This window comes from Dromiciops gliroides, chromosome 5 (assembly GCF_019393635.1).
Source record: "Dromiciops gliroides isolate mDroGli1 chromosome 5, mDroGli1.pri, whole genome shotgun sequence".
Classification (NCBI taxonomy): Eukaryota; Metazoa; Chordata; class Mammalia; order Microbiotheria; family Microbiotheriidae; genus Dromiciops; species Dromiciops gliroides.
The window spans coordinates 49,739,014-49,754,670 of NC_057865.1; the positions used below are offsets into that span (position 1 = coordinate 49,739,014).

A 15,657-nucleotide genomic window follows, 5' to 3' on the forward strand; every position below is an offset into this window, starting at 1 on the left:
TATATTTGCTTGGTATATATTGTTGCTTCTGTCAATAGTCCGCAAGCTCCTTGAAGGCAGGGACTGTGTCTTTGCATCCCCAGTGCCTGGCACACAGTAGGTGCTTAGTAAATGCTGGCTGAATTGAATAAGAGGAATTGAAAATACATACTTATATGTTACTTAATTCTGTTTCACATTTCTTATTGAAATTGAGAATTGTTCATTTGTACTCCTGAACTCAGATGGGCAGCTTGGTTATTGACTATGGCTTTGGTAATTTAAGTTTTCATAGAACCACAGCTGTAAAGGGACCTGAGAAGTCACTGGTTCAATCCTTTTTTTTTTTTTTTTTTTTGGTGAGGCAATTGGGGTTAAGTGACTTGCCCAGAGTCACACAGCTAGTAAGTGTTAAGTGTCTGAGGTCGGATTTGAACTCAGGTCCTCCTGAATCTAGGGCTGGTGCTCTATCCACTGTGCCACCTAGCTGCCCCTATTGGTTCAATGCTTAACAGATGTATGAACCTCTTCTCCCGTAACCCCAAGAAATGAGCCTCTGGCATCCACTAAACACCTACAGTAATAGAATGCTCCTGACCTTGGGAATCACCTGTGAAGTTTTTTGTTAAATTGTTAAAGGCTACCCTTCTAGCTGCCTAGATGACTTTAAGTATGATTATCAGGCCTTTGGGATTAATGAGGCATTTTTTAATTACACAAAGCTAATTTAGCAGCTTATTTTATGTATGTATGTATGCATGCATGCATGGGGAACAAAGCATCACAAATCCTAAATTGTCTTGTTAAAACATAGTTTATTAAAATTAATTTTAGATGACTTTACCTTACAGTCGAGGCTTATACTAATTGTAATAGATTTTTTCATTTTGGATTTCTGCATTCCATCCTCCACTCCTCCTGCTCTCTTCCACCTTCATCTGTGGCCAAGTCCTGTCAATCTGACCTTCATGACTTGTCTTTTACCCACCCCCTCCCTTCTTTCTGCTGACACTGCCACTGCCCTCATCCCTTCACACCTTGATGATGACTGCAACAGCTAGCCGGCAGCCCGCCGCCCCAAGTCTCTGCTTGCTCCATTTTTTTTTTTTTTTAGTGAGGCAATTGGGGTTAAGTAACTTGCCCAGGGTCACACAGCTAGTAAGTGTTAAGTGTCTGAGGCCGGATTTGAACTCAGGTATTCCTGACTCCAGGGCCGGTGCTCTATCCACTGCGCCATCTAGCTGCCCCTCTAATCAGCTATTAAATTGCCTTTCCTTAATTGGAGGTCCGATCGCGGCACCCCTCTCCTGAATAAGCTCCGGTGACTTCCTATGCACATCCAGGACCAAAAAGAGCCCTTCCTGGTCTGGCCGCCTCCCACCTATCCAGTCATCTCCCACTTCACTCCCTTGCACAAACTCTGTGATCCAGGAGAGCATAAGGAGCCACCGGCCTCCTTGCTGTTTCTCCATCTGCCAGTTCTGGGCATTCTCCCCGGCTGTCCCCATGTCTGCAATGCTCTCTCTCCTCGTTTCTATCTTCTGGCATCCTTGGCTTCCTTCAAGTCCCAGTTAAAAACCCATCTTCTACAAGAAGCCCTTCCCAGGGGCAGCTAGGTGGCGCAGTGGATAAAACACCGGCCCTGGATTCAGGAGTACCTGAGTTCAAATCCGGCCTCAGACACTTGACACTTACTAGCTGTGTGACCTTGGGCAAGTCACTTAACCCCCATTGCCCTGCAAAAAAAACCCCAACAAAACAACAAAAGAAGCCTTTCCCAGTCCTGCTTGATAGTAGCACCTTCCCTGTGCTGCCTATCTCCAATTAATCCTCTACAGATCTTGTCCATGCAGCTGCTTGCAGGTTGTGTCCCCCCTTAGACTGTGAGCAATTTGAGAGGAGGAGCTATTTTTTGCCCATCTCCAGTCCTCATAGCACAGTGTCTTAAGTGCTTAATAAATACTTGTTCGACTAAGGAAGATGCCTTAGATCCTTTTGATTCTATGGAAATCAATAGGACTTGTTTTTAAATGTATCACACTCTAATTTATGCTCTTTATTTGGAGAATAAAAAATAAAAACATTTTGTAAAAGCGCATAAGGCTAATTATTTTCTGATTATCATCAATCCATCTTTGGGTAAGAAAATTAACAATTAATTTGTAAAGGATACAAATCCATTCTGATAACACTGCACCATCATCTTAATACACTCCAGTTGCTTTTCTTCTAAACCATCCTACAAAAAAATAATAAGGTGATTCTTTTGTGCTGATAAGGTACTGGAAATATTCTTTTGTTACTTAAAGTAAAAACAACAACAACTGTATAATCATTCAAAAATCACATTGTCAGGGCAGCTAGGTGGCACTGTGGATAGAGCAGCAGCCCCGGAGTCAGGAGGACCTGAGTTCAAATCCAGCCTCAGACACTTGACACTTACTAGCTGTGTGACCTTGGGCAAGTCACTTGACCCCAATTGCCTCACCAAAAAAACCCAAACAAACAAAAATCACACTGTCAAATAAACAGGTCTATAAAACAAAATGCTTTTTACAACCTCATCACAATGTAGTTTGGAAATAGTCCATTCAATTATTTTAAGAAATCAGGGACAGAAACCATGCTAAAAAGATGTAACTTAATGTAACATATTAAAACTATATTACATTAAGAAAGTAATCCTCTGTACATAAAATAAACTCAGCATTTCTATCGACTAAAACTTGATGTAAGACAGTATGCAATAGTTTTGTTTTTGTTTTTTTGGCAGGGCAATGGGGGTTAAGTGACTTGCCCAGGGTCACACAGCTAGCAAGTGTGAAGGGTCTGAGTCTGGATTTGAACTCAGGTCCTCCTGAATCCAAGGCCAGTGCTTTATCCACTGCGCCACCTAGCTGACCTTTTTTTCCCCAGTAGAGTTTTGCTGGGCAATGAGGGTTAAGTGACTTGCCCAAGGTCATACAGGTAGTAAGTGTCAAGGGTCTGAGGCTGGATTTGAACTTAGGTCCTCCTGAATCCAGAGCTGGTGCTTTATCCATTGCGCCATCTAGCTGCCCCCAATTTTTGCTGTAGAGGTTTTTTTTGTTTGTTTGTTTGTTTGTTTTTTGGTGAGGCAATTGGGGTTAAGTGACTTGCCCAAGGTCACACAGCTAATAAGTGTTAAGTGTCTGAGGCCAGATTTGAACTCAGGTACTCCTGAATCCAGGGCCAGTGCTCTATCCACTGCGCCATCTAGCTGTCCCCTGCAGTAGAGTTTTAATGATCAAATTATCTTTTCCTAAAACTGTCTAAGAAATGATTGGGATCTCCCCTCCCCTGTAATATTTCCCATTTTACCAGTCATTGGCTAAACTGCCAAAATATATAAATATGATTTCTGAAATAGGGGCCCATAATTAGTTCATCATTTTTAACAACAATTAGAATCTTCTGGAAGGGAACTTGGAGTCACCTATCACTGTCCATACCCATCCAACTTTTATTTTAATTTTTTTCTGTAGGCATATTTTTTTAAATTTGAAAATGCTACATAATTTGATCACTAAAATTAGGCCAAGTAACGATAAAACTCATTTATGTATTGCTTTAAAGTTCACAGAACTTAAAGTTAACAGCTAAGTAAATAGTCATTAAATGATATTTTTAATAATGACTATTTTAAAGATTTTTTACATTAAATTGATGATAAAGCACAGCAAAAAGGGAGTAAAGACTATAGACTATGCCTATAATATAGCCAGTTTTTTATAGAAAAAATTCTTTAACATATATAAAATGTATTTTGTTCAATTTAGATAAAAATAGATACTTCAATTTATATATAATTTAATTTTTTAGCATCATTCTAGTATGTGAACCATTTCATTGGAAATAAAAGTTACATGTTCATCCCAAACAATTTCCTCTGTAAATGTAACTCCTTCTTTATTAAGGAAATCATTTTGGTCCCATGAGACCTTGCCTCCAGGGTTCTGAGGGTCTTCCTTTGTCTAATACAAATCTTTGATGGGATCTTAGTAAGTGATTGTAAGTATCTCTGTTGAAATTTATACACTAAACAAATTTAATACCTATTGTTATAGTCTCTACACATATATACATATACACAAATACATGCATACATTCTGGGTTCATGAATTTTGGCAAAAATGCCCCAGTTATATATAAATTATTTTTTCACTGAAAGGTTAACTACCATTTAAAAATACAATATGCCCAATGTATAAGATGATACTGACCTATGGCCACAATATATATTCTGATTGATTGTGAGTATTGATTCTTATGCCTGAAATAATTTTGTTACCATGAAATTTTATATAAAGGATCATTTAAAAGAATTCTTCTGTAACATAGTTTGCATCATGCTTCTGAAGCAGGAAAATCTAAAATGAGTCATTAATGTTTAACATTTGCTCTTTATCAAAGGGCAGCAAACTCTACCTGTAAGCAGATTTTCCTTTTAGAAGCTGATTCTTTCCAATTGTTCCCCTTGTCATTTTCTCCATCCAGCTCTTCCTTGCTCTAATCTGATTCTCAACCCTACAACACCATTCCTCTTTCATTTAGCATCTGGCTGATGCATTTTTGTATTTTAAGGTGCCCTTGGATTTAGGAGAAAATGCTTGTCCTTTAAGTAAAAAGGAAGAAATCTGACTTGTATTTAGCAAAATAGAACACAACCCCCCAGGACCACAAAATTTTGTGATGTAAGGGAATTATTTTTTCTCAGGGAATACTTACTTTGGGGTCTTCCTCAAGGAGACTGATGATGCTTTTAAGATCCATGGTCTTGAACTGCACACCCTACAAAAAATGCCAATCTTAGTTTCCCACAATTCTAAGATTTATAAAATGCTGTTTTAGTAGATCCCATTAGATGTATTAAGTTCACTAGAAAAATTTATGCTTGATGATGGAAAACCTCTAATAAAACATTCCTTAAAGACCAGGGCCTGATTTTCTTCATCTTTGATGAAACATTTAGCACAATACTTAAGAGTGCAGATGCTCAGTAAATATTCGTTGTTCAGAGCGATTAAAAACATGTTTTACACGTAAGTGATATTGTGAGAGGGTGAAAAGCCCATGTGATACAATCTGTAGGTTCAATGTATCATGGAGTAATAACTCCTTAGTTATTCAAAGGATCTGATTTTTTTAAAAGTCTTAAAAACACCATTAGTTCTAGGGTACAAAGATGCATCTTTTGGAACTAAAGTGCTGACTGAACCCTCCCCAATTTGATGAAGAGAAGAAAGAAGATCTAAGCAGCTCAGATGAGGGTAGGGGTCCAGAATATAGAGCAAACATTGTAACGAAGAACGAGGCAGAGCAGCTGAGGAGGTACAATAGCCAGAGATGGGAAGTGGTATCTTAGAAGCAGGATCAGAACCAGGAATTTTGGGAGGCCCAAGAGAGGCCTAGTGGTTGGGGGCACAATGTCCATGGCCAAGATTTAGGCCTTGTCCTGTTGGGAAGCGAGGTTCTATTTCTTACCGACACTCTTCTTATGTGTCTTTGTAATATCGACTCATCCTCTGTCAGTTTCACATTCATCTCTTCATCTTTGTTCTAATTCCCAAGTTTTTAGATACTTAAAATTTTTCCTTACATACCTTGATGTGAGAAATATAATTTGGGTTACTTAAAAGTTACGTAACTTTGAAATAAATGCTTAGTTTGGCTTTATTACTGAGTTAACTGTGGTCCAGAATGTGATAGAGTAAACGTGGCCAGTGCATTAAATGTTCAGGAACCTGCCTATCACAATGCTTATTTGAGGGGAGGGGTAGTGTTTGTTTAGACTTTAAAAAAATTTTAAATTAAAAAAACCCACTGAGAACAATGTTCAGACACCTGGACAAAAGAGAAAACCGATCTATCAGTGCCTCAGGGTCGCTGAGATGAGCAGCTCCGAAGAGCCGGCAAGCATTATTTCACTAGTTTAACCTTCAGAGAGGACAGTTCTGGGTGAGCGAGTTAAGGGTATGTTTTTGTAGAATTTGACTCATGGAGAAGTCTCACTCTTGTAGTGTCTGGTTCTCTGGGCTCTCATTTCTAGAATGAGTTGGGTATGTCTTGGCCTTTGCAATGGTCTTGAGGAGTGTGCACGCCATGCTGAATGAATGAACAGGGTGAACCCTGCTGGTTTTGTGTGGACTATTATGCTTAGTACATAGTAAGCGTTTAAAGATAAATGCTTATTGACCAAGTAGTTGCATCTGGAGGAAGTCTGGGGACAGGTCCTGGGAAAGCTGAGCTATGAGTGAGCTATCCCTGTTTGGCAAGAATTTTGTCTTCTAGGTATCACCCTTTCTGTTGGATTCCTTTTACTGCTGGAAAGAGGTGGGTCTCAGAGTAGTATGCATCAGACAGAAACCTACAAATGGGCTGGCCTGGGAACCAACTCTCATGCCAGGACATTGACTGCTCTGCTAGCCCAAATGAAGGTCCGGTTTCCTCAAGCCCCCAGTAGCACACACAGCCAAGTAGGCTGCCATATATGTGCAAGTTATCACATGCTCACCCTAGACCAGCAGTTCCCAAACTTTTTGGTGTTGGGATCCCATTACACTGTTATAGATTATGGAGAACCCCTCATCCCCAAAGAGCTTTTGTTTCTATGGGTTATATCTAGTGATATTTACTATATTCGAAGTTAAAATGTCTCAGTAGTATTATGAAAATAATTTTTGATTTGGCAGACCCTGAAAGGGTGTCAGGGACCTCCAGGGCTTCCTGGACCACTTTGGAAAACGACTACCCTAAACCATTGCAAGGGCCAGGGCACACACCTCTCACACTGGAAACGATGAGCCTGTGAACCAGACACTGCAGAAGTGATGCTCCTTGGTAAACTATATTCTACATTTGGCTTTGAAGAGTGTGGCATCTAAAATCCACATTCTCTTTCAATTCAAACAATTTCTTCAGTTTGAAGATGTGCACACCTCTGTTCTTGTCTGACTAAGCTCTTTGATTTTTACGTACTTTCCCAATGGTTTCCATCACACCAGTTAAGCTATCTTTCACACAATAGAATCTCTTATATTTCTCTGAGTTTTAGCAATATCAGTGGCCACCAGTCCAACTCATAAAGATAAAGAAAAAGAGAATTTTCTTTTACATTCCTCATAGTCTCTTCAGCTCTTCTTACTACTTTCAATTTGAGTCCCCATTCTATTAGAACTAAAATGTGTTTTCTTATTTCTTGTCTATCAAGTGATCTTAACATTTGTCAACATCCTAACATAAATATAACATAAAAGAATTTTGTTTAAAAATAGCCATCAAGGGGCAGCTAGGTGTCGCAGTGGATAGAGCACCGGCCCTGGAGTCAGGAGTACCTGAGTTCAAATCTGGCCTCAGACACTTAGCACTTACTAGCTGTGTGACCCTGGGCAAGTCACTTAACCCCAATTGCCTCACTGAAAAAAAAAAAAGCTATCAAGATGACAAATATTAGCACACCAGGATTTTTGTATTTTTATAGTCACTGGAATGAACCCTAAAGGCATGTAAAAGGGAAAAAAAACCACATTTTTAAAGAGACCTTAACTTATGAATGATCATGCCACCTATAAAATTTAGTAATACTGTAGGCATAATAATCATTTTAATAGGTGGAAAATGAGACTCAAGTAAACTTTCTTTTCTTGTGATACAATATCCAGATTTCCAGGATATTGCTTTTTGAAAAATACTTTTTGGGGATGCTATTCTTAGATACATGCCTATCATTCTACTCCATAAGCATAAACCCTATAAATAACGCTTGCATTTTCTATAATTCCATATAAAAATACAATGTAAATGTCCATAGCTGTAAAAAAAATTCCTGAAACTTGATTATTCAATATGTTAGAAAAGACTTATATTTAAAAAGATAACAAAGCCTTTATTTGAAAACTCACAAAAATGAACCTTGCCAGCTATTATGGAAGGAGGAGGGCAGGAGCAAAAAAAAATAAAATCAGCCATACTTAGTAGTTTATGTACTGCCCCAGACTCACGGACATTCACATTCACTGACCTTGGAATCTCTCTTCGAGTCTACTAACTCAAGGCTGGCTTCTGACGACATAGGTTATAACTTTGGAGTCACAGGGTTTTCACAGAGATAATGATAATAAGAACAACCACCACAATAATAGCATTCAGATAATGCTTACTATGTGCCAGGCACTCTGCTCAGCACTTTACAATTACTATCTCATTTGATCCTTAAAACAACCTTTTGAGGAAGGTACCATTCTAAACTTCATTTTACAGATGAAGAAACTAAGGCAAACTAGCTCTCTCAACTGTGGGTCTGATCTATCTATCATCTATCTATCTAATCTGTCATCTCTGTCTCTATGTATGTCTATCTCTCATGTATTATCTATCTATGTAATCTATGAATCTATCCATCTATCTTATCTATCTATCTATTTATCTATCTAATCTGTCTATCTATATCTCAATAAGGACAGCAGTAACAGAAGCAATATTTGGGGCCTATGGAGAAGGCCATACAGCCAGAAATCATACTTCCAGTAACTTGGATGAGAAACAGCTTGAAAGGCTTTAAGTGTGCAAATTCAAAGCCTCCCCCAGGGACTGTTCTTTCAAAGGCATCCACACTTGGCATGATACAGGAATACTCTCAGGAATCTTATAAACTGCCCTAATTTTAGGCCCCAAAATAGGTCAGGAACCTGCCTCTGATGCACACAATTCCAGATCTCTCCTTAGAATCAGGTCTGGCTAGCCTCATTGGAGGAGCAGGCTCAGGCATCCATATGGCACGAACTGAATATGGTAGGAAGATGCCCGCACTATCTGGCTTCTCATCAGTTTCTTTCACTTGAGAAATAATGACCTGGAAAAGGCTCCTTTCTGTTTCAATATCCCCACCTTCTTGCAGTCACCTTCTACATCCACGTCTGCAGAAATAGTGATGATGACAGATGACCAAGTCACTGACTTTACAACCTTGGCCAGGGTTGGCCCCACCTCCTTGTACTATGAGGTACAATCCCTATTGCATTGGGCATGGAAAATTCTGTGCCATCAAAGCTTCTGTCCCCATTGGGTTGGAATATCTCTACAATCTAGGCCAAATTCCCAAGATGCTTACTCCTCCACACGTAAAAAAGTGCAAGCTACTGGGTAAATTCCTGATTGCTCTGTGGCATACAGTAAAACCTGTCTCTGAAGCAGAAGGATGTCCCTCGTCTACCTTTGGCTTTCTCTGGGGCTTTATGATGCGGACACAGAATACGGAGCTCCTGACGCATCCTGAGACCAAAGATGCCACAGAGGGAGTTCTCAGAGTAGCACCATAGTGCTAGGGTAAGGACGTAGGGCATGGATCCCCCAAAGAATTCAGGGTTTGGGGATGTGTGACAAGGGTCATTTGAGAAGCTGAGAGGCTTGCACTCTCAGGAAAAAAAACAAAACAATAAAAATCCAAACCATTGCCAGCAGAGTTCTAAAGTGAAATTACCCTTACATATTAATTTGAAGCAATTAGCTGAATTTAGAGATGAAGGGGGGCAAAAAACCTGCTTCGTGCTTCATAGATCTATGCTGTTAAGATCAAAGCAAGAGGGGGCAGCTAGATGGCGCCGTGGATAAAGCACCAGCCCTGGAGTTAGGAGGACCTGAGTTCGGATCTGGCCTCAGACACTTGGCACTTACTGGCTGTGTGACCCTGGGCAAGTCACTTGACCCCAATTGCCTCAATAAAACAAACAAACAACAACAACAAAAAAAGATCAAAGCAAGAGTAACAAGAACTATTAAAAGATGCATATTCTCAGGGTTTTAATGCTATTGCTCGACTCTCTACCTTCTAGCAGACAAATGTTTCACAGGAGGAAGAGCGATGGATCAAGAACATCATTTCAGAACAGACATCTGTATGTAAATGTCCAGTGTAACCAAAGTATCCCACCGATCAGTTCAATCTAGTCATGTGGGCTTTTCCTCTAAAATGCAATTCCCATCAGACCTCAGCGGCCTCCTACCTCTATCATCCTCTTCTTTGCCCCAGATCCTTTTTCAAGTTTAAGACTTAGGATGAATGCATTCCCCCTTTTCTTGGCAGGTTTGCCTTTTCTCACTTTTGCAAACCAGGAACAAAAACAAGGAAGCAAATGAGCAGCAGCACCCCGTGAAGAAGCTGAGCCTATTGAATAGTCATAAAAGATCAGAAAGGCATAATCCCAGGTCTAGCTGGATGGAAGAAGCTATTCTCTCCTTGCCTTCCTTATACCAAAGCAGTAAGTATCAAAGTTAGCTGCATTCTTCTTAGATCTTGATACTGGTCTGTGATTTCATCAGTGAGGGGAACTCCTGGTAAGGAAAATCCCTCCTCCAAAGCTTATCAGGTGCTCTCGCTTGTATTTTAATCTGAGGTGAAATGGAATAGTAATAGTAGTAGGAGCAACAAACATTTGTATAGTGCTTTGCAAAGTGTTTTACATGTATTATCTAATGAGGTAGGTGTTATTATCATCCTCACTTTCAAATAAAGAAACAGGCTGAGAAAGGTATGCAGCAAAGGTAGGTCTTGAACCAAGACATGCTGACCCTCTCCCTCAAGCATTATTAACTTGGGGTTCACAGAACTCTTGGGGGAAAGGGAGCTCTTTGGGCTGAATTCAAGGATTCTGTGACTTTCGAGAGAAAAAACCCCTACATCTTTAATTTTCACTAAACTCGAACTGAAATGTTGCATCCCCTTTAATTATGAATGTAGACAACACAGCCTTATTCTGAGAAGGGGGTCCATACACCACTAAACTGCTGTGTGTATATGTGTGCGCATGCACAAGTGCTCACAGACAAACAGTTAAGAACTTATCAGTTATGCCCTTTTGAAACATGATTGTGAGAAAGTTGCCACAAGCTTCTCAGCAGACTAGAAGGGTCTGTGAAGCACTTGGGGTTAAGAACGCCAGCTCCACTCACCACCACGTGTTGACTGGGAAGGGTGAAGACCTGGGTTCAAATCCTGACACAAACCCGTACTACCTGTATACAGGTGCACGCATCTTTTCATCTCAATCTACTTTTAAAAATCTGTAAAATGGGAGTGATAACAAATAGCTCCGATTTCCCTAGATTATGGTTCAAAGTGTAAGTTAAAATAATGATGGCGACAAGATGAACAAGTAGAAGAAGAACAAGAAGAACAACAGCAACAGCTACAGCTAAAGCTACAATTACAACTACAACAACTGCTGTCCAGCACAGCCTCTCTCGGCAGCCCCATGCCGGACGGCTTTTCTGGCCAGGACCCTGGCCTCCCCTGCCACCACCCCCCCCCCAACCTCCCCCGCCTCCTGGCCCAGGGGAGCTTCCCGGTCTCACCTGGGCTAACCCCAAGTCAGTGTCGGTGACCACCTTGACCCTGACCACGGGGATGTGGCGGGGGCTGACGATGGACTTGGGCCTGCTACCGCCGGCCTCGGGGCTCAGGGCGGGCAGGGTGACGTCCGGTGAGGCCATGCCCAGGCTGGATCTCAGCCGGCTTCGGCTTTTGCCGCCACTGCTCCGGGTCTTCGACTCCTTCCTGCGCTGGGCAGCGGCACTGACTGTCCGCGCGTTGGGATGCAGCATGGCCGAGGTCACGGGGCCCCCGGGGGGCGGGGGCCGGGCCGCGGCCGTTGGGGCAGCTGGGGCTCCTCCATAGGATGGCCTCCGCCGCCTCCGCCGCAGCCACCGTCCCGCCGCGGTCCACCTTCAAGTTGCTGCCGCCCGAAGCCCGGCGTTGCCAACACAAGCCACCGCGTTGCTAGGGGGCGTGGCGGGAAGGGGGCGTGGCCCTAGGGAAAGCGAGGGTTCTACGGAAGGCCCAGAGACCCATACAACCCATCCGGCGAGTGTTTGGGCTGCGCGCGCAGCTAGGGCGGCCGTCTCTGCGCATGCCCGTCTCGGGGGCTGGCTGTGGCGGGGAGCAGAAGCTGGATTGAGAGACAATTAGTTGGGAGGTCAGGAGGACCCTGAACCTTTTGTGACTTCGTTACGTCCGGGCCTAAAACTAAGGGAAGGAGAAAAGTAAACTAACCCCCCTCCTTCGGGACTCCAGGATGGAACTGGAAGGGGCCAGCCCCACACCTTCATTTTAGGGAGAGGGAAATGGTGGCCTAGAACAGAGCAAGCGCGGGGAGGACCCCCACGGGGGGTCGCGAAAAATGTGGCAACGGTCAAAGGGCATGTATGCCTATGTTATATACCCGGGGTCGCGTAAAAATTTCTTGGGCGAAAAGGGGTCGTCAGTGGGAAAAGTTTAAGAAACCCTATGCCTAGAGGGGGGGGGGATGTAATTTGAACCCAGCACCTCCGACTCCAGAACCAGCATTCCCTCCACTGTACAGGACCATCCTGCTTCTGAGGCCGAGCATTAAAGGAGAGCTGCAAAAGACCTTGGAGATCTAATCTAACCCTACCTTATTTTGCGGAGGAAAGATACTGAGAGAAACTAATTACCTCGGCCAAGGTCAGTCATTCAATCAACATACAGTTACTAAAAGACAGTCCCTGCTGTCACGGGGCTCACAGTCTAAATGGGTCGGACCCGCAGATGATGGAACTGAGGCTGGGCGATGAAGAGACTTGCCTAAGGTCACCCCAACAGTGGCAGAGCCAGGATTCAAACGTAAGGGCCCTTTCCTGTCTATTCCAACCCCAAGATCTCTCGTGCCTTCTTGCGCCCTTTTCTATGGGCAGTACTGATGCCCTGGTTCCCACTGTCTTTACCACTTCTTGGGACTATTGCAGCAAGATTTTAACTAATCTCTTTGTAACCAGTTTTTCTCCCTTCAGTCTGTTGTTCCTACTACTGACAGATTAATCTTTGTAAAACAAAGTTAGGATCACACCACCTCCTGTTCCCAGAGCCTTCAGGGAATCATGATGTCTAGAGAATAAAGAAAAATTCCCTTAGCCGTTTCCTGGTACACCTTGTTGTGAAGGAGCGAATCTTAGCTCCCTCTGAGAATGTCGGATTTGGCATCAGAGGATCTGAGCTAATTTCAGGCCACATACAAGTCACAGCTTGAACAGTACTTCTAGAAGGAATAAGGAAGTCCTATGTCTGACACAGAGGACTAAAGAGGTCACTTAGAACCTCTCAGTATCCTAGGTAGCTCAAGTTGCAGAAGTTGGCAGAGGGGCAGCTAGGTGGCGCAGTGGATAGAGCACCGGCCCTGCAGTCAGGAGTACTTGAGTTCAAATTCGGCCTTAGACGCTTAACACACACTAGCTGTGTGACCCTGTGCAAGTCACTTAACCCCAATTGCCTCGCTTAAAAAAAAAGAAGTTGGCAGAGAGGGTTACTTAACTGGGAGCTTCTTACCCCAATGAAATTGAAGGGCCAGTCCAAAAAAAGGTGCTGCAGATGATAAATACTAAATGACAACAACAAAAAATGAAATGGACATTTATCCTATATCAAATAGGAAACGACTGGTTGCTGATGAAGTCCCATCTGTTGTTAAACTGTTGAATAGTTAAAGCAAAGGCCAAAATCAACAGCGAATTTCAAAAAAGAACATAAGTGAGATGATGTTCATTGTATAATTATGATTTCAACCTTATCTATTCAAATAAACTATTGATGTTGAAAACTAGGAAATGGATAAAGGAAAAAAGTTTGACTCTATTTCATTTCTTGTTTCCATTTCTGCCAAGTAGCAGTTAGTAGAAGTGTTTTCTACTGGGAATGCCTTTGCCATAAACCTGTTTGCGGATCACATTGTGCTAATTGCATTTAGACCTAAAATACTTAGTGAGATTCATAACAAAAGAAATGTGCAAAATAACCTAAATGGGAATAATCAATAGCTACAGAATTACTATTGCCTACACTATGATATGCCCTTGGCAGAGCAGCCCATTGATTTAGCCCATTAGAACATGGGCACTGATAAGCTGAGAATTAATTAGGAGGATAAGAGAGTAGCTGTGTGGAGTCTGGTTGTACGGTACTTTCAGTAATTCCCAAGCTGCTCCCAACACAAAGAAAATCCTTTAAAATAATTCTCCTTTTGATGCTGCTTGGCTGACAATTGTGGAGCATTAATCTCTAAAGAATTAAAATTGTTGGCAGGCCAAAGAGCGGTGGAAATTCATGGGGGGTGGGGAGAATAGGTTATAGCTTGTTACCAGTGATGACATGCAAGACATAGAGTAAAAGATATCATTCGACAAATGTAAGGTCAGAAAAAGATGGGCCGGGAGAGCAAGAAATAGCATGCTATTTCAGTGTTGTGCTGGAGCCTACAGTGTTAAACCATCGAGGCTTCCAATGTGTTGAGTGAATCCTCTTTGGAGGACTTGAAGTAGGCAAGAATTGAATAGTTTGGGAAGGCATGGATGTGTTGTGATCTATACCCACATCAGTGAGATAACGAATCCACCAAATAGGGAGGAAATAAAGGAATGTAAAGGATAGTTTGGAATTGTCAAACCTCTTTTTTTTTTTTTAATGTGAATGTCAATACTTTATTCTGGTGTAAATATTGGAAGCTGGAAAATACACTGTATTTAAATTATGTAGCGATTGGAATGACGCCACCTGCTGGAGACTTGCTATAGGAAAGCTCCGCCATAAGGAGAAGGTACCTGAGGCAAGACATGTGGCTTCTCTTTGGCGTCAGGAAGTGACATTTGCTTGTGGGAGGAAGAAGGGGGCGAGGATGGTGCTCTCCAGCTCTTTCCTCTGGACTCTCGTGGAGAGTGGAGCTAAAATGCGCTCTCCCTTTGATAGATGGATGAATCTATGCCCCTTTCTTCACCAAATTCTTATTCTCCTTAATAAAAGTCTCCTTAATAAAACTCTTAATAAAACCTTTGCTAAAGCTTATAATTTATTGGCGACCAAACATTAGATATTTTAGACAGACTAGCTAGAATTTTAGCCCCTTACAGTTAGTTGCTTTGGTTTCCTCCTTGATCTGTGGAAACTCCACCTGCCCTAACAGAACTAATCTATGTAAATTCAAGTCCTTAAAAACTATAGCAGTGGATAGAGTACTGGCCCTGGATTCAGGAGGACCTGAGTTCAAATCCAGCCTCAGACACTTAACACTAGCTGTGTGACCCTGGTCAAGTCACTTAACCCCAATTGCCTCACCAAAACCAAAACAAACCAAAACTATAGCAGTAAATCGAATCAAAGGAAAAAAAAAACAAAACACCAGATGAAAGACTTGGGGGCCAGGAGCATCACTTGGTGTAAACTTCTTTTAAAGAGGCATAGATGCATATGAGGAGATAGTATAATCCTTGAAAAGTATTACTTTCTAATATCTAAGATTTGGTTAGAAATTTTAAGGGATCTTTACTAAATGAGGCAGTCTTTAAGAACAAAGCACAGAATTGTTCCCAAGGCCAAAGTTGTGTGTCTGATATCCATAGCATCATCGGATCTAGACATCAAATGGAAATGGGATGTCTGGTCCAAGCCCTTTTTGTGGGTGAGCCCTAGAGAGCATAAATGATTTGACACCATTGGCACATAAATAGTAAATGAAGGTTCTTGGATTTGAAGCTAAATCATCTTGAGTCTAATTCCCAAGCTTTTCCTACTGGACCACTCTGGTTTGAAAGTTAAATTCGAGTTTACAAGTCAAATTCAGTTCATGAATGAGCTGGAGGATGTGACTGGATTTAATTTTT

The 15,657-nt window shown here is 41.9% G+C and overlaps 1 protein-coding gene across 2 annotated transcripts in view; it reads right to left on the minus strand.

Moving 5' to 3' along the window:
- Positions 1 to 11,675, minus strand: part of CFAP69 (cilia and flagella associated protein 69) — an 82,002-nt gene extending 70,327 nt beyond the window's left edge. For both annotated transcript variants that reach the window (XM_043967353.1, XM_043967352.1), the window contains exons 1-3: positions 11,347 to 11,675; positions 4,726 to 4,788; positions 2,153 to 2,218 (exon numbers count right to left, since the gene is read on the minus strand). In XM_043967353.1, coding sequence (XP_043823288.1) covers positions 2,153 to 2,218; positions 4,726 to 4,788; positions 11,347 to 11,595 — 378 coding nt within the window. In that variant the 5' untranslated portion in view covers positions 11,596 to 11,675. The remainder of the gene's footprint in view (positions 1 to 2,152; positions 2,219 to 4,725; positions 4,789 to 11,346) is intronic.
- Positions 11,676 to 15,657: the final 3,982 nt, after the last annotated feature.